This window comes from Pseudophryne corroboree, chromosome 7, assembly GCF_028390025.1.
Source record: "Pseudophryne corroboree isolate aPseCor3 chromosome 7, aPseCor3.hap2, whole genome shotgun sequence".
Lineage (NCBI taxonomy): Eukaryota > Metazoa > Chordata > Amphibia > Anura > Myobatrachidae > Pseudophryne > Pseudophryne corroboree.
The window spans coordinates 386,507,863-386,530,378 of NC_086450.1; the positions used below are offsets into that span (position 1 = coordinate 386,507,863).

The following is a 22,516-nucleotide window of genomic DNA, read 5'->3' on the forward strand; positions in this document are numbered from 1 at the left end:
ATTTTCGCTTTGCAGAAGTGCGTACGCCTATGCAGCAGAGCGCCTGCAAAATCTTTTTGTGCAAGACCAGCCCTGTAGTTACTTATCCTGTGCGTTGATTCTAACGACGGAGGGACGGTTTTTGACGTCACACACCCGCCCAGCGAACGCCCAGCCACACCTGCGTTTTTCCCGACACGCCTAAGTTTTTCTAAGCTCTCCCTGAAAACGGTCAGCTGACACCCAGAAACGCCCTCTTTCTGTCCATCACCTTGCGGCCATCTGTGCGATTGGAATAGTCGCTAGAACCAGTGCAAAACCACAATGGACATTGTACGCGTACGACGCGCATGAGCATTGCGGTGGCTACGCATGTGCAGATTTGCCGTTTTTTACACTGATCGCTGCGCAGCGAACAACGGCAGCTAGCGCTCAACTCGGAATGACCCCCTCTGTCCATATGATAGGGAATACCAATCTGTTGCTTCTCACTTTAAAATCAAATGGGAATGCTACTACTTACAGTAATCCACAAAAAAATTTAAAATTAAGGAATGCGAATAGACAAAATGCATCCGCGTCTAATGCGTTGCAATTATGTGATCACACCCATACTGTCCTCTGCTTGCACTGTGTTGCCCCAATAGAGCTCTCCTAGTGAGATGTAGTAAGGGTCCCAGCAGTAGAATCCAGACAGATGCCAATGGTGAGCATTAGGGCTAGGGTTAGGCACTAGGGGGAGGGTTAGGCTTAGGCTGTGGGAGGAATGAGTTAAGAGTACGGTTAGAATACTCTCTGAAATTGTTAGGATTGTGATTGTCGGGATTCCAATGCCGGGACATCATACCCAACACCTCCAAGCAAGTCAACAATACTCAAATATCTATATACAGATATACATGCACCCATTTAGTGTGTGCATGCACAGAACAGAAATGTATTACTTGCATATAAAATACCTGATGTATGTCCAAATCTAAATAATGCATTGGGCATACAAAAGAAAGCTGGATGCAGCCGGAAGAGAAGTAAAATCCATAGGGACTCTCTCATTGGATAGGTATCAGCAATCTTTGTTTTGGGCATATAAAGTTATACTTGCATCTACATACTCTGCACACGTGTCAGCTGATCCGATTAGCTACCCAGGTGGAATTACACAAAGATGACAACAGACGGCCTCACCTCCATCACAGTCCCGCAGCTGTTTCTCCAACTCCACCCCGTGCTGCTCCAATGTGTCCAGCTCCTGCTCTATGATCTGGAGCTGTTTCTGGATAGCTTCTTCTGGAATGTATTCTGGACGAAGCTATATAAAACCAAATGGGTTATTCAATCCGCAAACATTCTGCAAACACATCCCCATCTTCCATCTTTTAGACGTCATAGTAAGAGGGCTTGTGCTCAGAGGGGTTGGGGCTGGGAGAGACCAGTGTTTGGGATCCCGGAGGTCAGCATACCGACCCCGGGATCCCAGCAGCAGAATGTCGGGGGGGGGGGGGGGGCGAAGACCCTGGCGGGCTCGTGGACACCCTCGAGTGGGAATAGAGCCTGTGAGTCGGCATTCCAACTGCCACCATTTTGTGTGCTCGGGATTCCGGCGTCGACATGGTGACTGTCAGGATCCAAGCGTCGGTCAGATGTGATCGGGTATTACCATTAGCTGAAAATAGTTTGGGCAATCCAAACATAAATTAACATACAGTCTAGTTAATAGCGGCAGAGTCTACATAAAAATGGCAGCCAAGATCTGTAAGTGACTGACAACCCTATTGGAGCAAGATCTATGAGCACTGTAGTGCGAGGAAAGACCAGATTTATTTTTTATTCTTATGGACACTTACTTATTGGTAAGATCAGACAACTGGCCACCCTGAATAGCATCAGGCCCATAAGTATTATCACTGATGCTTTAGATTTACAGACAGTTGGTGACTGCATATAGAACTTCACCAACAAGAATTGGGCAGTTGCAGAGCTGAACGCAACTTAACATTGCGGAGGGATCTGGTGGGGTTAGAGACTGTGGCATGCGCAGTGGCCGAGTGCACACATCTATGGGTGATCGGAACTGTGTGCAACTCAGTTACATCTCCTCTTGCAACTGAAGGGGCATAATGGGCTGTTTAGAGAGGACAGGTCGAGGGAGTGTCATCACAACTGCGGGCTACGAAGTGTTAAGAGTTATATGTCCAGGGTCGAACTGGCCCACAGGTGTACAGGAGAAATCACCCATGGGCCGCATTCCATTCTCTAATGTGCACCCAAACTATACATAGTTACTCTATTAGAGGGTCAGTAACATGGTTTCTAATAGCTGTCCAAGCCTCTGCGGGAGCTGGCCTTACCACCTGAGGTAACTGACCACACCCCAAAGTATGGGCCTACTGCATTCCCCCAGTGGGTCCTTAATGCCCAAGTCTGACATTGTATATAACTGTTACAAGGTGATCACTTGCACAAAGGATAAGGCTTGGTGCAAGTGCACATAGAGAATGATGGAAATGATGAAACCAAGTGTACGAGTAAGGGATTGTGTGGTCACAAGATGCGTACAACCCGGCATACGGTCCTGGGGAGCAGCCACATTTCTAATCATGCACACAATGAGGGTGTAATTACATTAGACTCGCATTTAACTCTGTATCCAGCACAGTGTGTCCGCTAACACACATTGTCGCAACATGACTAGAATATATTTAAACATTTCCGCTATTCTTATTTACAGACCTTGCTAGGTGATGCCAGATTATTGTTTTCCACCAAACTCGGATTGGAAGGTGTAGCTGCAAGAAAAAGAATTGGTTGATTAAAAATTAAGTAAAAGATTCTTCACGTTTCATAAACATAGAGACTGCATCATTCCAAAGGGAGAATCCAATTAGCCGCGAACAGCTCCCGGAATGAGTATAGTAAGTGTGGCTGTAAGCTGCACTTATGGTACTACTAGAATCGCGGAAGTTTGGCTGGCAGCCCCATAGGGTTTCGAGCAAATATGTGCGAGTCCAACACTAGAAGGGGCTGCAAGAGGTGGAAGTACGGGTGCCACTGCCAGCATTTACATGCCATCGCAACAGCAAGTCACACAAGCTGTTCGTGGCTAATAGGAGTTCCACTGAAAAGATTATCTGCTGCTTGGACTGTGCATTTTAATAGCTGAATGAACAGCCCAGGTTTGTGCTGGACAGCCTGGGTGCAAGCAGCAGAAAGTATAAATAGATGCGTCTGGTTTCCGCACTACATATAATAGCTGCTCTTCTGATCAGCTAACTGCAGGGTCTGTCTGTAATTAAAGGAAATCACTACAATCCTCTGCTTAAATCGGATACACTTTTCCCCTCACATTGTTTTCATATGAAACATTCTAGTCTCCTAAGTCAAGAGGAAACAGTTTGTTTTATTCCTTTTATCTGCAATGTTTCCTGTAACAAGTTAGTTTACAATACAATGACAAGAGAATAAAGAAGGCATTGTGCTCAAAGGAGCATAAATACACAAAAAACACAATGTACACAGTTACAAAACAAGAGGCTCGGGAGGCTGGCTGGCTCTGCGGAGTGTTCCAAAGATGGCCTACGCCTGGCCCTACAAGTGAGAAGTGAAGGTATTACAGATGTGTCCTCATACTTCAGGCCTCATTACGCCATGTGCCGTGAGATGCCTGGCGTGAGTGAGCCGGCAGTTCCCAAGCAACTCTGCTAACGACGGGCGGCTTTTTTTGCCGAACATGCGTCAGTCACGTTAAACAGTCCTTCTAGTCACACGTAGTAGTCAGCGTGTTTACTAATGCTGGGCGTCTTTTTGGGCATTTTTACCATCGTGAATAAGACGCAAAAGCAGTCTCTGCTGATTAAAATGATATGCGGCATGCCTATGTTCTGTGTGCGACTGCGGCTGTATCTACACACGAAATGCCATGTTACAGTGGTTTCCTTAGCATTGTGTATAAGATGCATTTTCGGGGAAATAATGCACAAAAAGACGACCGGCGTTAGTAAACGCGCTGACCACTAGGAGCAACTACAAGGGCTGTTTGATGTGACTGCAGCCACGATGAAGAAGGACACATCCGTAGATCTCCAGGAACTAAATTATCTAAGACACTTTCCATAGGGTACAGAAACCAAAGCTAGTGAATCAACTGCCTCGGGGCACAGAGTGAGTGTCTCACTTTTCCACATTCAGCAGCTGTCATCGCTGCTTAAATCACGCATGGACAGCTCAGGCTGGGGATTATTTTGCTGAGTAAGCCAAGTACCATATTTAATCTCAACTTCCTGAATGAAAGGAAAAAAACATAGAAAAAAAAAAAAAAAAAAAAAAACAATGCTAAATGGCAAAAAAAAAAAAAAAAAAGGTAAAAAACAAGGTAAAAATACCAGATGCAGGTACTTCAACAGCACCTAATCCTCAATTTCTGCCACCCTGATGATTATTTCAGTGTCCTGTTCCCTGATGCAGTGGTGTTTATATTCCTTGTACTTGTCCTACATTACCTTATACAGTAAATTGTTGTTTTCTTGTTATGCTCATTTGTTTATGTACTTTATTAGGTGCTGCGGAACCCTTGTGGTGCCATATAATTGATAATAAGAATAATAACAACAATAATAATAATTATTATAATAATAATACATCAAAAGTCTTCAATTTGAGTCAAATGCAATGGCCAAATATTTAAAATGCATGCAACAACCCAAAATGTAGATGTTTACGCTGCTTATCTTAAAACAATACCACTTTTCCACAAACAAATTGCACCTCACCCTCGGACGGTTTACAAAAATCAACACTTAAATACCTAGCGGAGGCAGCCATTTTGTAGGCTGAACAAGTATCAGTGAAAATGAATCAATCACTTCATTAGGAACCATCAGAGTAAGTTACTTTGAAGGAAGTCTGGTAAATAATGACTTGGCTCTAAATTTAGCTCTAAGCAGGAAACATTACAGAGGTGCGCACCTGACAGTACATGGAATTACTTTCTACCTCCCATGTCATTAACGTGACTCAGACGGGTGAGGCAAATGTTGTGTAACTTGTCACATCGCTGAGGTCATGTATTCAGCTGACTGAAAGTTTATGTCTCACCGCCTCGTGTGTGTTCTATATGGAGGAGTTAAAAATAACGTGTACAGAAACAAAAACACCGCTGTAACTATAACTGCTGGGAATTGGAGATTAAATCAAAACTACAGAGGAGTGTTTGTAATAAATAACTAATGTACACAGATGCAGCTCATATTCCAGGTGGACCCATACTAAGCATTTAAATGATTTAATAGAGCAACTTATGCCATGGTTTGTTGAAATGCGATTATATGCAAGTAAAATATGTTCTAGATCGCTTTTTTCTGTCTTTAATACACAGTGTTTTGTTCAGTATTTAGCAAAAGAGGGAAAACAAACAATACGCAATAAAATATGTGTCTTTCTGTACACAGTATGTAATATGACAGCTCCATTGTGTTTCAGAGTGGAGCTGTTGGCCACGCTCCCTCCCGTGAACTACTCTTCTGCTGTAAGGTATGCAAGAAGCAGCACAGTGCACACAACGATCCCCTGCGGGGTCACAGAGCAGCCCTTTTGTGTGTGTCGTGTGTTTGTCTATTTAAGTACATACGGGTTGACCTATAGATATGACCTCGCATATCTAGCTTAATAAGTGGCCCAAGAAGCCTGGCGCGAATGAGCCGCCAGATCCTGTACTACTCGGCTTGCGCTGAGTGTCTGTTTTGCACCTGAAGTAGTCACAATGCGATGTCACATATGTCTGTGTGCGATTCTGAATCTGTATACGAAGCACAACAGAACTTGGTGTGATAGATTCAGACTCAGTCGCACACAGATATACAAGTGTCACATCTGTATTAAGGAGTGAAAAGAGTGGAACAGTGGAGAAGTACCCATAGCAACCAATCCACTTTGAGGTAGCATTTATGAAATACAGTCTAAATGATAGGGACAAGCTGATTGGTTGCTACGGGCAACTTCTCAGCTGGTCTACCTCTCCACTACTTGATACATGAACAGCACAAGTTTGTTTTTATGATGCTGACACTCAGGTAAACTTTATCCATAGAAAGACAGTATCCACAGTAGGACAGTCTGACCTCTCGCAGGTCCTCCTCATGAAGGGATCCAGTGATGTCACTAGTTCTGACATATCTAACAACAGACCCCACTGTCTGCCCCGTAATGAGTCAATAAATGAGTTATTTGATCTGATCTGGGTTTTGGTGCATCAGATGTGCCCTAATATGTTATTCATAATTGTTGGCAGATATACAGATGAGTCCTCATACATCTAGCCTCAATACGCCATGCAGTGCGAGATGCACGGTGTAAGTGAGCCGCCATGTCCCGTGCAACTTTGCTAATGTCGGTGTCTTTTTTTGCCAAACAATGCATTTAAATTGCAACACAATGTGCTAGGACACATGAGGAAACTGTGCTGATTAATTTGCTATATGACACTTGTATATTGTGTGTGACTGAGTCCGTATACGGTGCACAAAATAATTAGCATTGGTACAAAGCTGCTACTTTGTGTACAGATTCAGAGTCTCAGTCGCACACAGATATACAAGTGTCATATATCAAATTAATCAGCAGAGTCTGGTGCGTCCTAGTGGCATTGTGTGGAGACTAAGGGGTGTATTCAATAAGTGTCGGACGCTGCCATCTTGTCGGAAAGACGGCAGCTTCCGACAGGTTTAGGTCGGAAAGGGTTCCGACCTATCCAATACTGGCTGTTTTTTTCCGACAAGTCTGGAATTTCTGACTTGTCAGAAAACACGTGGATTGTCGGATTAGCCGCGGATCCACGTGTTCCGCAGCCAAATCCGACAGGTTTTGGCCCCGGTTCCGACAATGTCAATCCAACTTTTTTTAAAGTCGGATTGACATTGTCGGAACCGGGGAGATGAGACGTGCGAGACGGCCAGAGGAGCAGCGTGAGGCGGCCGGAGGAGCAGCGGCAGAGGCAGACGGAGGAGCAGCGGCAGAGGCAGACGGAGGAGCAGCGGGACAGGCGGCCAGAGGAGCAGCGGCAGAGGCGACCGGATGAGCCGGGGATCGGAGACAGGTGAGTATTGCCAGTGGCAGCAGCAGCAGCACGGCCCGGCGCTCAGCAGAGCACTGACAGTTGTAGGGAGCGGCCAAATCAGACAGTCGGATTTGGCAGCCCCATTGAATACTCACCTGTCGGGTCCTTTCCGTCAGAAAGGACCCGACAGGTATTGAATATACCCCTAAGACAACAAAAAAAAGAGGCAAAAAGCTGTCAGACACTAAAAGATTAATACGCAACCTGCCAAGAGGGGCTGTTTGCATGACTGCAGCAAAGATGTATGAGAAAATATCTGTAGTTACAATGAACTCATAGGCTGCATTCAAATATAGGGAACAACTCACACAGTGTTCCTTTTATAATGCTGCACCTAACTTACTGGTTCCTAATAAATTTATAGGTTACATGTCTGTCAATATCGGGCCATCCCAACATTTATTTGCCCACTTAAAATTATTACAAAAGAAAGCCTGATGTGTGTAAACTATGTTCCCATTTCACACAAACACTAAATCTACTCAACCACACCCACTTCTCCACAAGCCCCACCCCTTTTCTGTACTTGCACAGAAGGCCCGCAAATGGCCGAAATTAGCACGGCTTCTGCCATTTGAGCATTTATCACCCTGTCTAGCAGCTATGTAGTTTTTAGCTACTTATTTGGGCTCACTGACCCATAAATAGCAGGCAGGCCTAATACTTCCCCCATAAGGTTTCTTGGGAGGAGATTTAACAAACCTTGGAGATTGATAAAGTACCAACCAATCAGAGCCTAACTGCCATTTTACAGGCTGTGCTAGAGAAATGACAGTGAGAAGCTGATTGGTTGAAACTTTATCTCTCTCCAATATTTGGTAAACCTCCCCCCAGGAGTGATGATTATTCTGCATGAATATCATAGAGCTTGTGGATCATAATTCATTATAGGCTCCTACAGCCACATTCTTTGCCATGATCATGTTATCGGATGCACGTGAATGGAATACTGATAGCATAATGCAAGACTTCAGATCCCAGTTTTTCATTTCAAAATTAGGACGCTCTGCGATGCCCTTTCTCTGAGAACATACAGTATAGTCCCACATTTGTCTTTGGTAGGCTGACCATATTATCCCTTTAACGCGAGACACTCATGAATTACACAGGTTCTGTGGCTGGCTGACTACAAGCCTGCACTTCACCTGGTTTTAAGCAGCCACAGAACCTGTGTAATTCATGAGTGTCCCAGGTTAAAGGGATAACATGGTCAGCCTATCTTTGGCATAATACCCTTGAGTCATTCAAGTTTATAAATACCGGTAAGCGTACCTGTGGAAGTCTTGTCTGTTGAAAAGTGAGAGCGCCATGTGGGTGCCTCTCCCTCAGTGACCACAGCGCCATCCTGCCACTTTTGCTCAGGTTTCGGCCAATCGTTAATTAAGTCTATTTTGGCTGGCAGAAGCTTTTTCTTTGGAGGCGTTACATTGGCGGATTCTGAAAAGAGGCGGAGGTTTCTTTTAAAACATAGAAAGGGCACCTTAAATGTGTTGCTATGAAGGCAGAGAAATAATTCTAAAAAGTTACGGCAAAACAAATCTCTTAATATACAAAAAAAACCTCATGCACACACACATGCCATCAGATACGCAATGTTGTGTCTGAGGACTACACAGACATGAGAGAGCGCTGACAGAAAAAAAGACTCACAATAACAGATTTCCTGATACCTGGACCAACATGTTGGCACAAGTGGAATCTATTCACTTTTGTAGGAAATGTCCATAATAATATGGCTGTGCAAGAAAATGAAAGGAATTTAAAGCATAAGGCATCAGGTAAAGATAGCGTTTACTGGGGGTAATTCCAAGTTGATCGCAGCAGGATATTTTTTAGCAGTTGGGCAAAACCATGTGCACTGCAGGGGGGGGCAGATATAACATTTGCAGAGAGAGTTAGATTTGGGTGGGTTATTTTATTTCTGTGCAGGTTAAATACTGGCTGCTTTATTTTTACACTGCAAATTAGATTGCAGATTGAACACACCACACCCAAATCTATCTCTCTCTGCACATGTTATATCTGCCTCCCCTGCAGTGCACATGGTTTTGCCCAACTGCTAAAAAATGTCCTGCTGCGATGAACTTGGAATTACCCCCACTGTGCAGAACCCAAAGACCTCAACTATGCGTAAAAAAACAAAAAAACTACTATCTTATGATTTTATAGTTTACCTGCACCATACAAAATGGAGGCAGTCATTTGTGGTCTAAAGCAGTCATGAGTGCGTAGCCAAGCACCTCATGGAAATTTCAGACATCACTGAAGCACAAGGTACCAAGTGTCTCGGTGACATCAACAGTTCCTAGTTAATTGATAGGCAGTATATTGGTTCAGCCTCCCCAAATAAATGCGGACCCACGTCACCTTAAGATCATAATCCACACAAAGGCAATGCAGACGCAAGGGGTAAAGTACATCACTGTAGAACATGCATTACAGCACAACACACATCAGTGAAATCACTGTGCATGCGAGTTCCTACACAACCAGCTCACCACAAACGCCTCAGTGAGACGACTGCACGTTCAGGGAAGCCTAGCTTTTTTCAATCTGCTTTTTCAAATAAGTTTGCAAAGAGTTAAAAAAAAATAATAATTATTAGTAGAAGACAGAACGAATAGGAAATAAGTACAACAGAAATAGCTGTAAAGTAAATGAAAAAAAGCCGTAAAGCAATCTTGAGAAACGGAAACAGCTGGAAGATAGAGAAATAGAGAATTAATAAAATAGTATAAAATACATCATAGAATTCTAGGGCATTGGAATTCTACTTTCAGCACTACGTAGGGGATTTTCATGTTGCCTCAGGAGAAGTAATTACCCATTAAGAAATCTAGATATCCACTGATCAGGTAAATGGATAGCAATAAACTAGGATCCAAATACTTTATTTATATGTTCAGATATTTATTTTTCAATTTAAGCATTTACTCTGGGACGAGATGACAGTACTTTACCTTAATTATGACTGAAATTAGTCTGTACGATTTTACAAGGATTAGGGGAGATTACTCCTTACTATAACATAAAGCACACTACTTGTCATCTGCGTATGGGTCATCAGGTCCGCCACACTTAGGTCGACAGTCATTAAGTCGACATGGTCACTAGGTCGACATGGAAATAGGTCAACATGAGTTTTTTTTAACTTTTTTCGGTGTTGTTTTCTTTGTAAAGTGATGGGGAACCACAATTAGTGCACCGTGTCCCCTCGCGCTTCGGGCAAGGTGCCCCGCTCCGCTGGTTACCATTCCCAAGCGTAGTCCACGTGGATCGAAAAGTATGAAAAAGTTCACAATTTTTTTTCCAAAATGTGAAAAACTCAAGTCGACCTTTTTCCATGTCGACCTAATGCATGTCGACCAATAGTGGTGGACCTAATGACCGTATCCCTTGTCATCTTACCAGGCAGTGTCTCACAAGCCTCAGCTGGTTGCTCTCTAGTTATGTGTGCTAGTCACAGGTGATGGTATGGTGAGCGACTACACTGTTGACTGTTCTAGAGCAACTCTGTGAGGAATGGCAATATATAAAAGTCCTCCTTTATAAGCACAACGTACCACTGTTAGCCGTGTTCCTGATGTGTCAAGAATTCAGCATTCAGTATATGGTCATGATATACTAACTGCGGGATGCAGTCAAGATCCCGCCGGACGGGATCCCGGCAGTCGGAATACCGACACCGGGATCCCGACCGGCACAATCCTGACATATTCTCCCTCGGTGGGTGTCCTGTCGGGATTGTGCCGGTCGGTATCCCGACCACTGGGATACCGTCCAACGGGATCTCGTACTGATCCCCTAACTGCACCCTATATCAGACGTAATATTATTAACTATAACAGAGTTCAGATTTAGGCAGAACGGAAAGTCATAGGACATTCCAGGGGGTACAAAACCTAAGGCAGGTCTACATGAGCGTCCTGTATTAAAAGGGTTAATGCTCCACAACTTTCAAATGTATAAAATATACTGTTGTGGAAAGAGGTATTGCGCCTCCCAAACTAGTATACCCTCCATAGGAGCTCCCATTGGTTTCAAGAGACAGCAGCCTCAACAAAAATGTGTACTGAGAACCTCAGCTTAAGACTGCCTTAGTGCACTGATTCTTAAGGGAGATAAACACACTTAAGCTCTATACTCCATCTATAATAGTGGGGGAGATGTATGAAGCCGTGAAAAGATTGGAGAAGAGGAATCGGTATGATATACCAATGGCTGGGATGCCGGCGCTATTATACTGACGCCAACATCCCGGCCACCAGGATGCTGACAGACTGGCGAGCTCTAGTAAGCCCTTTGCGGGCACGATGTGGTCAGGTTATATTCTCCCTCTATGGGTGTCGTGGACACCCATAGAGGGAGAAAAGCCTGTGGCGTCGACATTTCCGGCACTGGCATTGTACCGCTGTGCGGGATCCCGGCGTCGGCATTGAGATCACCAGGATTCAGTGCGGCTGTATGTTAACCGCATACCGGAGAAGTGTGCAAGTGGAGAAGTTGCCCATGGCAACCAATCAGCACTGAGGTAACATTTTTCAAATGCATTTCATAAAATTATAAGTAGCAGCTGATTGGTTGCCATGGGCTCCACTGCTTCACTTATCTACTCTTTTCACGGCTTCATACATCTCCCCCATTGTATTCTATTTAAAGTTCCCCTGTATTTACCTCCACCATACCACATGTATCTCCTTGCACGTGAACATCAGTTCTACTCATACAATAGTATGGAACAGTTTAGTGAAAATGAAACAGAGGGAATGCACAAAGCCAAAAAAGAAGAAGATTGGGGCGCCTGTTACCGCCCCCCAAGTAGCTGGCACCACAATCCACTTCAACTGCTGAAATCTGCTCTCCGCATATTCTCTTCTTGGAGTCTATTCATTTTTTACCTGTGACCACAGGGCTTGGTTTAACAGCGGGTACTTTTGGTGGAACTGGGTTGTTCTCTTTGCCAGCAGGGCTTGGTGAGATGGTCACAGTCACAAACGTTGTCGGTTTCTTTTGAGCAGCGGTGGTCTCCGGTTCTTTTGGAGTAGGCTTGGCCTCATGCAGAGTCCTATGTCAAACACAATAAGCATTTGCAGGAGGAAATAGGCTTTGCTGAAGCATCTGTAGCATTCCGAAACATCAAGACTTAATCTTACACAAACCCCACATTAGAGTGACAAATAGGAGGCAAAGAAATGTGTTGTTTGATTTATGTGGTCGGGAAGCAGGAATTACTTTGGCTGAAGCCATAACCCAATAATAAAGGATTCTGCTGCACCAAGGCAACAGCTCTGCAATACTGGAGCCAGACCGTTCTGTAATCCAGCAGTTAGAGGATTTTCCCAGACACAAGCTGTAAACACACATATGACACATAACTGGAAGTGGCCTGGAGTTAATCTTTCCAAGTTACAAAACAATTTTACATAGTAAAAGATGACTCAAACATTTCAACTCTTTCTAACAAGAGGCCTCGGAAAGCGGCTTAAAGGGCGACGTGTTTAAATCACAGCCTTCTATGATACTGTATCGGCGTGTAACGTGCTAACAAATACAAGTATTCCTGCAATACGTCCTAGTTGTAACAAGAGCTTATGGGCCTAATTCAGACCTGCACGCAAAAGCAAAATCTCTCTCTAATAGGCAAAACCATGTTGCACTTCAGGTGTGGCAGATGTAACATGTGCAGAGAGAGAGAGTTAGATTTGGGTGGGTTATATTGTTTCTGTGCAGGGTAAATACTGGCAGCTTTATTTTTACAATGCAGTTTAGATTTCAGTTTGAAGACACCCCACCCAAATCTAACTCTCTCTGCACATGTTATATCTGCCCCACCTGCACTGCACATTGTTTTGCCCATTAGCGAAAATGTTGCTGTTGCGATCAGGCCTGAATTAGGCCCTTTGGGGCAGATGTATTAAGCTTGGAGAAGTGATAAAGCAGTGATAAGTGCAAGGTGATAACTCACAAGCCAATCAGCTCCAATATGTAAATTTACAGTGACTGGCTGATGCGTTATCACCTTGCACTTATCACTGTTTTATCACTGCTCCAGGCTTAATACATCTGCCCCTATATACATTAGAGGGAAGATGATTAAAAAAAATGCAGTTTTAAAAATCTGGGTTCATATAAAATAGATAAAATATCTGTATAACTATAAGAATTATAATGAAAAGTAATATTATACTATACACCAGGGTAAAGTAATATTATACTATACACCAGGGGTTCTCAAGTCCAGTTCTGGGGGACTTTAAATCAGGTGCGTTAATCTATTTTGCTGGGTCAGTCATTATCCCACCTGCTTCCACAAATCCTCAAAACATGGCCTGCTGGGTAAACTTAAGAGCTGAAGTTGAGAACCACTGCTATACACAATGGTTACACTCTATTTAACATAGAGAAGCATTTCACAACTGTATTTAGTATTGCTCTTAGTGAGGGGTCTTACTGACTTGATTTCCCCCCTTCCCCTAATATTAACAGAGCAAGGAAAATGGAAGGGATGTAGTTGGCAACCCCACGTACAGGATGCTGACGATCAGGAGACCGGCCAGGGCCATCTTTTCATATGTGCCCAATGGGCTCTTGCCCAAGTGCCCCAGGAGTCTAAAGGCCCTAGGCCGATAGCTGAGGGTCCCTTTTTTCCAGGGGAACCAGATTTTTGAAAATCGGCCCTGGGAAACCGGAGATATCCGACTTCAAAGCAGCGGTCCCCATCTGAGCCTGTTAATTGCTCTTCCCAGCCAGATATCTTGGGTTCTGTCTGACAGCGTTTTCTGAAGGTGTACTCCAAAAGCTGGGACACTTCTCTTTCAGTTGACACTGGCAGCTTGTCTCTACTGTGCCCAGAACCAGAGATATCAGCCTTCCAGCAGCTGGTCCCCGCTACAAATCCACATGCCTGGTATGCAGTTTTATATTTTCGTTGGTGGATTGTTCTGACTCCTGAACTCTGATCTCCAAGTCCCCAATACCTCCTGAAAGGTGGAACTCTCTAGTGTTTTTATCCCATTGAAAGCCAAGAAATCTATTTCCAGAAACTGGAGATATCTTCAGTCAAGCAAGTTGCCCTCCGACCTGAAAATTACAAAATATTAAGCCCACTCCACTATCCACCCCTCCTCTGCGTATTAAACCCCTAACATCCTGGAAGTCATGTACAGGGGCTCCTTCATTCCCAATGCCCCCTTCTACACTTTAGTGTTCTCCCTCCTGCCCCATCTCCCACCATCTGTGCAGTAAAGGAGTAATTAGCAGAAATGACTGCTCCAGGTCCTACATGCTGAGCGGAAGATAGAGAACCCCTTACCGCCGATGGGACATCAACGCTGTCCCCCTTCCATACCACTGGAGGATGGGTAGGGGCCCCAGTGCATTGCTTTGCCCAGGGGCCTACACTGCTGTTAAGACAGCCCTGAGACCGGCACCGGAATCCCAACACCTGTCAAATGCTGACGCTGGAATCCCAATCGTAAGTATCTGGGGGAGGTTTGGGTTAGGCTGCGGGGGGGGAGGGTTAAACTATGGAGGGACGTTAGGATGTGGGGGGGGAGTTAAAGTTAGGCTGCGGGGTAAGGGGTGGGGTTAGGGTTAGGCTGCGGGGAGGGAGGGTTAGGGTTAGCTTCCATTCTCACCCCTGTTAGGATTTTGTCAGTCGGGATTCCGGGGGTCAGTATTTTGACCGCGGACATCCTGACTGAAAGACTCCCAAACCCAACCCAAATAAAAGACCCGGATAAATTCATAAAAAACAAATATAAACCGAGAAGTCCTGAACCACTGCTCGTTAAATACTCATTAACTACTATCTTCATAACAACTCCCTCATCCCGAGGTTATTGTAAAGCTATTTCTCAAATTGCTGGAGTACCAGGTATCAGATCCCTTTAGGAATTTCCAGTATTCCAGCAACAATGCCCCTCCCTGGAATATACCTATGAATTAATGGTTTCTTGTCAACGGATTTCAACATAGACCTCCATGCCTCCGGGGCTTCTGATTTTGGCACTGTTATGGCAGGATTTTCTTCTGCAATAAACAAAACAGTTAATTAAGAGGAAGACTCACACTTCAAAGCAAATCAGACCAGCGAGGAAGGAACACTAAGGTGGAATATGCAGACTACAGTCATTAGAAGTTCCACGTCACTCGAAGTTCCCATAACTAAACCTAGCAGAACAGCTGTAGTCAAAGTATACTCACTCTTTGGAGATGGTTCCTCCACCTTCTGGACTCTGCCTGGGTTCACCACACTGGGCTGTGTCGGATGGGTGGGCTGTGCTGGGACAGAACTCTTGTCAGAGCTCGGTGTGCTGGGCCCTTTGGCAACACTGGCTGTTGGAGTAGTTTTTGGGGGCTCATGAGTGGAAACAGAAGGTGGCAGTTTACTCTTTCTTTCTTTTGGAACTGGTTTCACAGGTTCAGTCTTTGGTGTGGCATTTGGTGTTCCCCTTTGAGGTGGATCAATTGTCCTTTATAAATTGAAGATATATTACATACCGATCAGCCATGTTGGTGTATATAGGATAAGGCTGGATTACAATTCCAGTGGCAAATTATTTGTAGGAAAGGTACACGCAGTAGAGAGTACATTTTGTGAATATTTAAGATTGAATGTATTTCATACAGTAACATGTTCAGCAACCCTTTAAAAGTAATAAACTATAATTCAGATAAATGTAAAAAGGGGACCTTGTTTGGGAAGGGGGAGAGGCTGTGTTATTCTAGATGGTATATCATTTAAAGTAAAAAAAAACTTCAATATCATTAGAATAGGGAGATCTAAACCCAGTTCCCAAATGTGCAAATCTCATAACGGTCATATATGAGCATATTATATTTATTGTTCCCAATGGTAAGAGTATGTACATAACAGTCAATGATCATTAACCACATTCAATCTCCCCCTTTTCTGCCAGCTCTTGCTATAACGTTTCCCCATTTCAAAGAATAAATCTCTGGAGGGGGGGGGGGGGCGGGGAATGAAGAACATTGAGGTTAGCAGGGGGAAAAAAGACATTCTACAAAAGTTGGAGTAAACAGAAGATTCCTAATGCAGCACTTTAGTGCTAAATAATAAACAGGGCACTGGAAAAAGAACTTTGGGAAGGCGCAAGAGCCCTTTCTTAAGCTCTGATGCCTGCTTCCAAGGGGCTCCCCTACTGCTGAAATACAAATTAAATTTCCAGATATCTTGGTGTAGATGGAAAATTCCTTACAACCAGCCTTTAACCCATTCAGGAGTTCATGAACTAAATGTATATAGCCTATACACACAAACACACACTCACTCACACACACGCACACACACACACACACACACACACACACACACACAAGCACACACACAAGCACACACACATGAATCTTGCACAAAGTTAGGATGTAAGGAACCAACACAGATGTATTAATTAGAAGCAGGTATGATTATCTGAATACAAGCAGTTGGCAATACGCTGACACAAAGAGGACATTATAAGTGACATAGGCTTTATAAAAATAACAAAAACACTTTCTTGACTAACTGTACAAAGAGAAGTCAGACACACGTACCTATTCGGTGTGGATATACTGTTAGGACCTTCTGACGATCGGACTGGTGTGAGAGGAGTCGAACCAGGAATATTTTTCAGGAGATAGTTCCGAGCTTTGTCTTTCTCAGTGTTATCTTTATTCTGCTCAGTGTTAACTTTATTCTGCTCAGTGTTAACTTTATTCTGCTCAGTGTTAACTTTAACCTTCTGAGTGTTAAATTTATCCTGCTCAGTGTTAACTTTAACCTGTACAGTGTTAACTTTATCCTTCTCAGTGTTAAATTTGACCAGCTCAGTGTTAACTTTGACCTTCTCAGTGTTCACAGGAGTGTGTGGTGTCACATTAATAGCCACAGACCTTCCTGGCCCATTAGCCATAGATATTTTTGGGGACTCTCGGCCAGATGGAGATTTATTTGCTGATGATTCCGTGACAGGTTTTAACTGGAAGAATGCATCACGGGCTTCCTTATTTTTTGTAGTTGAAGAAAGACAAGGCTTTGGTGTTGTATTTTGTTCCTTTGCTTCCTCTATAGCAGCTGGTGACCTTGCAGCTGACAAAGAAGGCCCACTTGGGATATTACCTGAGGTAGCACTTATTTTGCCTTGTTGGCCAATGTGACCCAATTCTTTCTTAGCTTCCCTTTGAAAGGCGTTGTTCTGAGGCACAGGAGAGTTACCATTTTCTATTTTTCCCTTTACCGTCTGTAAATAACCTGCGGTTGGAGTTGTGGCCTGCTGTAAATGGGCCACACTGCCTGACGGATTGGAGACTGTCCTGTCCTTACTGGCACCCCAATGATTATGTGTAGGTTTGTTATGTTGTTCCGTTACTCCAGAAGCAGCGGAGAGATTCGAGTTTGCTTTAGTGTTACCATAAAATCCAACAGCGGTCCTGTTTGTGGGTTCAGGATTGGTTGTGTTTGCAGAACCTGGACCATCCTTGATGATTGTGGATTGAAATTTGTAGGAGTTCTTATTACCAGGTTCCTGGTCTGCGGCATTAGTAATACTAGTCTTGTTATTATTCACAAAGCCAACAGAAGTCCTATTGTTTGGTACCGGGACAGGGGGGCTTGTGGTGCGCTGCCAGGGATTGTTATTGGTGGTGGTGCTAGGCCGTGTAGTTGCACTTGGACTTGCCGTATTACCACCTACAGAAGACACTGCAGGACTGTATGGGCCAGAAGTTGAAACGCTGTTTATTGTTGGGGAGTGAGTGTGAGAAGAATGATGTTTGCAGATGAGAGTTCCAGGCTGATCTCCTAGTTTATAACTACCCGGCTGCAGCGTCCGTGTACACTGTTTACATCTGAAATAGTCAAAACATCATTTTAGTTTTGAAGCCTTGAAAAATGTACACAAAAGTGCAGACTGGCAGACGGCACCCCAATCTATTATATAATCTTCTAATGTGTCAGTCTAGTAGTTACTCAGGTAGAGCTGAAGGTAGGGAGACCATGGACAGGGGAGCAGACAGGAGAGACACACATACGTGGGGAGGAGGACAGAGATAAAAGAATTGGGGGATGAGAGAGCGAGAGAAAGAGATGGTGGAGGTGGGGGGTAGAGATGAGAGATACACACATACACACACAGGCATGAAGGAGGGAGGGAGAGAGAGAGAGAGAGAGAGAGAGAGAAGAGGAGTGGGATCAGATATGAGAGGAAGAAATAGGGCATTGGGGACAGATGAGAAAGACAGAATGAACAGAGAGAGAGAGAGAGAGAGAGAGAGAGAGAGAGAGTGTACAGATGAGAGAAAATTACACAAGGACACTGGGGGGGGGGACAGGAGGAGCAGCTATATACAAGAGAGAGGGGGGGGGGAGAGAGAGAGAGAGAGAGAGAGAAAGAGAGATGGGTTGACTGAGGGTGACCTAGACAGATGGAGAGGGGGGGGACAAAGATGAGACAAAGATGAATGGGGAGGGGGAGAGGGAGAGGGAGAGAGAGAGACAGAGATAGAGAGAGAGAGCGACAGACAGACATAAGGAGGTAGCAGAGATGAGGGAGAAATACAGAAGTGGGGACAGAGATGACAGATAAGAAAGAGTGTCAGTGAGAGATGAGATGCCAGAAAGGGAGGACAGGAAGGATGGAGATGATAGAGAGAAAATGAGGGATACAGTATACAGAGATGAAAAGGTGAAGGGGGGGGGGTCAATTGTTAGTGACCCAGCAAATAATGGGTACAAAATATTGCTTGCAAGCTAAAAAGAATCGCTGAAAAACTCATTTTTATACAAAATGTACCCCATTCAACAGGGCTGAATAAGGTAAACCTACTTCTAAAATAGGAGGGTCCAATAAAAGTGTACTTATGATACTTGGGGCTCAAGTACAAGAACTTACCAGTCTGCACTGCCACACACATCTCACTGACTTCATAACAGGTAGCCATTTAATGGATTCTTACAGCTTGCAGGTTGCTAACAGGTCAGATAACAAGATCCTACAGTATATTCTATCAGTGATACAGGCTACAGGAGGCTGTACAGCTCCCTCAGACCCTCCACTGATCATTATAACACTTTCAGCAAATGTGCACAGAACCCAAATAAGGAGACCACATTGTATGGCAGCCTTCTCCCTTCCTTATGCCATGTACAGCAGACCTACCTGAAACAGTTCCTGTGATACAGCTTTCCGTCAGCCATGTGCCTCTGGACCAGATGTACATGTTTCCCGCAGACGGAGCAGTTGCTGCTTACTTCACTATTTGGATTAATTTCTCTAATGCCCTGAAACAAAAGAAAGTATTATCCTGTTTGTGTCACACACCTAGAACACTTGTTCAGTAGCCAACATTAATGCATTGTTTAAATTCAAATTAAAAAAAAGTATTAATCAACCATTCTACATTAGATTCCGATGACCCTATGGAGAGGAGTTACTGAACAAATTACAAATCTTAGAAAATAAACAACCAATACATTTCCTCTGTATCGTCATTGATATAATAGGATTTTAATTACCTACCGGTAAATCCTTTTCTCGTAGTCCGTAGAGGATGCTGGGGTCCATTTTAGTACCATGGGGTATAGATGGTTCCAAAGGAGCCTTTGACACTTTAAGACTTTTTAACAGTGTAAACTGGCTCCTCCCTCTATGCTCCTCCTCCAGACCTCAGTATAGGAACTGTACCCGAGGAGACAGACATCTTCGAGAGAAGAATTTACATTAAACTAGTGGCGAGATTCACACCAGCTCACACCATACAAAAAACATGCCGTCTAACATGGCCTTTAACATAACCCATGCTAACGTGCATGCATAACGCAACAGCAACAGCTGTGACCATCTTAACACATGAGAACCTGTGTAGAAAGATAAAACGTAATTCTGCAGGAAAAATGAGCACTGGGCGGGCGCCCAGCATCCTCTACGGACTACGAGAAAAGGATTTACCGGTAGGTAATTAAAATCCTATTTTCTCTTATGTCCTAGAGGATGCTGGGGTGCATTCTAGTACCATGGGGGATGTACCAAAGCTCCCAGTATGGGCGGGAAAGTGCTAATGTTCCTGCAGAACTGACTGGCCAAATTTAAGGTCATCAGCAGCCAAGGTGTCAAACTTGTAAAACTTAGCAAACGTTTTTGCACCTGACCAAGTAGCAGCTCGGCAGATTTGCAATGCCGAGACACACCGGGCAGCCGCCCAGGACGAACCCACTTTCCTGGTAGAGTGGGCTTTTACCGATCTCGGCAACGGCAATCCTGCCATGGAATAAGCGTGCTGAATGGTACCTCTGATCCAGCGCGCAATAGTCTGCTTAGAAGCAGGACACCCAATCTTGTTGGGGTCAGAGGACAAACAAAGAATCTGTTTTCCTCATCCGAGCCGTTCTTGCAAAGTCCTCAGCGCTCTAACTACATCCAAGGACTTTGAAACAGCTGAGGTGTCAGAAGCCACTGGCACCACCACAGGTTGGATGAAATGGAAAGAAGAGACAACCTTCGGAAGAAAGTGCTGACGTGTCCTCAGTTCAGCCCTATCTTCATGAAAAATCAAATAAGGACTCTTGTGTGACAGAGCCCCTAATTCAGACACTCGTCTGCCTGAAGCCAAGGCCAACAGCATGAGCACTTTCCAAGTAAGAAACCAGTCCGATTTAAGGAACTGCAACACCACATTAAGATCCCATGGCGCCGCAGGAGGCACAAAGGGAGGTTGGATGCGCAGAACCCCCTTCACGAATGTCTGGACCTCAGGAAGGGAAGCCAACTGTTTCTGAAAGAAAATGGACAAAGCCGACATTTGGACCTTGATAGACCCTAATCTCAAGCCAGCATCCACACCCGCCTGTAGAAATAGGAAAAGACGTCCTAATTGAAACTCCACCGCAGGAGACTTCTTGGATTCACACCAAAATACATATTTTCTCCAAATGAGATGGTAATGTTTGGACAGTACCCCTTTCCTGGCCAGAATAAGTGTGGGAAAGACTGCATTGGGAATACCCTTATGGGCTAGGATCTGGCGCTCAACAGCCGTCAACGCAGCCGAGGTAAGTCTTGATAAACTAACGGCCCCTGCTGAAGCAGGTCCTCGTGAAGAGGAAGAGGCCGAGGATCTTCCAGTAATAACTCCTGAAGATTTGGATACCAAGCCCTCCTTGGCCAGTCTGGAGCAATGAGAATTGCTCGAACCCTTGTTCTTCTGATGATCTTGAGAACTTTTGGTATTAGTGGAAGTGGAGGGAACAGATACACCGACTGGAACACCCATTGGGTTACCAGTGCATCCACTGCTATTGCTTGTGGGTCTCCCAACCTGGAACAATATTTCTGAAGCTTCTTGTTGAGACGTGATACCATCATATCTACTTGAGGAATGCCCCAACGACCTGCTACCTCCGCAAAGACCTCTGGGTGGAGGCCCCACTCTCCTGGATGGAGATCGTGTCTGCTGAGGAAGTCTGCTTCCCAGCTGTCCACTCCCGGAATGAAAATTGCCGACAGAGCTGTTGCATGTCTTTCTGCCCAGAGGAGAATTTTTGTCACCTCTGCCATTGCCGCTCTGCTTTTTGTTCCGCCTTGACGGTTTATGTAAGCTACTGCCGTTATATTGTCTGACTGGATTTGTATGGGACGACCTTGAAGAAGGTGTGCCGCTTGATGAAGGCTGTTGTACACAGCTCTCAATTTCAGAATGTTTATGTGAAGGAGTACTTCCTGACTTGACCATCTTCCTTGGAAGCTTTTCCCTTGCGTGACTGCTCCCCAACCTCAGAGGCTTGCATCTGTGGTCACCAGGATCCAAGTCTGAATCCCGAACCTGAGTCCCTCCAGGAGGTGTGAACTTTGAAACCACCACAAGAGTGAAATTCTGGCTTTTGTGGACAGGATTATCTTCCGGTGCATGTGTAGATGCAATCCTGACCACTTGTCCAGTAGGTCCCATTGGAAGACCCTGGCGTGGAAACGGCCAAATTGTAGAGCCTCGTAGGCCGCTATCATCTTCCCCAGCAGGCGGATGCACTGATAAATCGATACGCGTGCTGGTTTCAAAACCTGTTTGACCATCCTCTGGATCTCCAGAGCCTTTTCCACAGGTAGGAATACTTTCTGTGCTTCCGTGTCCAATATCATACCCAGAAATGATAACCTCATTGTGGGTTCCAATTGTGATTTTGGAAGGTTTATGATCCAACCGTGCTGTTGAAGCACCTTCAGGGAAACTGCAATGTTCTGCACTAGTTTCTCTCTCGATCTCGCTTTTGTCAAGAGATCGTCCAGGTAAGGAATTATGTTGACTCCCTTCTTGCGAAGGAGAACCATCATCTCCGCCATCACCTTTGTGAATATTCTCGGAGCCGTGGAGAACCCGAAAGGTAATGTTTGGAACTGGTAGTGGCAGTCCTGCACCGCAAACCCCAGGTATGCCTGA

The 22,516-nt window shown here is 44.6% G+C and overlaps 1 protein-coding gene across 1 annotated transcript in view; it reads right to left on the bottom strand.

The window, feature by feature from the left end:
- The window catches only part of MICALL2 (MICAL like 2), a 106,801-nt gene that overhangs the window by 19,897 nt on the left and 64,388 nt on the right, over positions 1 to 22,516 (bottom strand). The window contains exons 6-13 of the mRNA XM_063934587.1: positions 19,246 to 19,367; positions 16,643 to 17,935; positions 15,293 to 15,561; positions 15,025 to 15,118; positions 11,986 to 12,152; positions 8,360 to 8,524; positions 2,710 to 2,765; positions 1,165 to 1,288 (exon numbers count right to left, since the gene is read on the bottom strand). Coding sequence (XP_063790657.1) covers positions 1,165 to 1,288; positions 2,710 to 2,765; positions 8,360 to 8,524; positions 11,986 to 12,152; positions 15,025 to 15,118; positions 15,293 to 15,561; positions 16,643 to 17,935; positions 19,246 to 19,367 — 2,290 coding nt within the window. The remainder of the gene's footprint in view (positions 1 to 1,164; positions 1,289 to 2,709; positions 2,766 to 8,359; positions 8,525 to 11,985; positions 12,153 to 15,024; positions 15,119 to 15,292; positions 15,562 to 16,642; positions 17,936 to 19,245; positions 19,368 to 22,516) is intronic.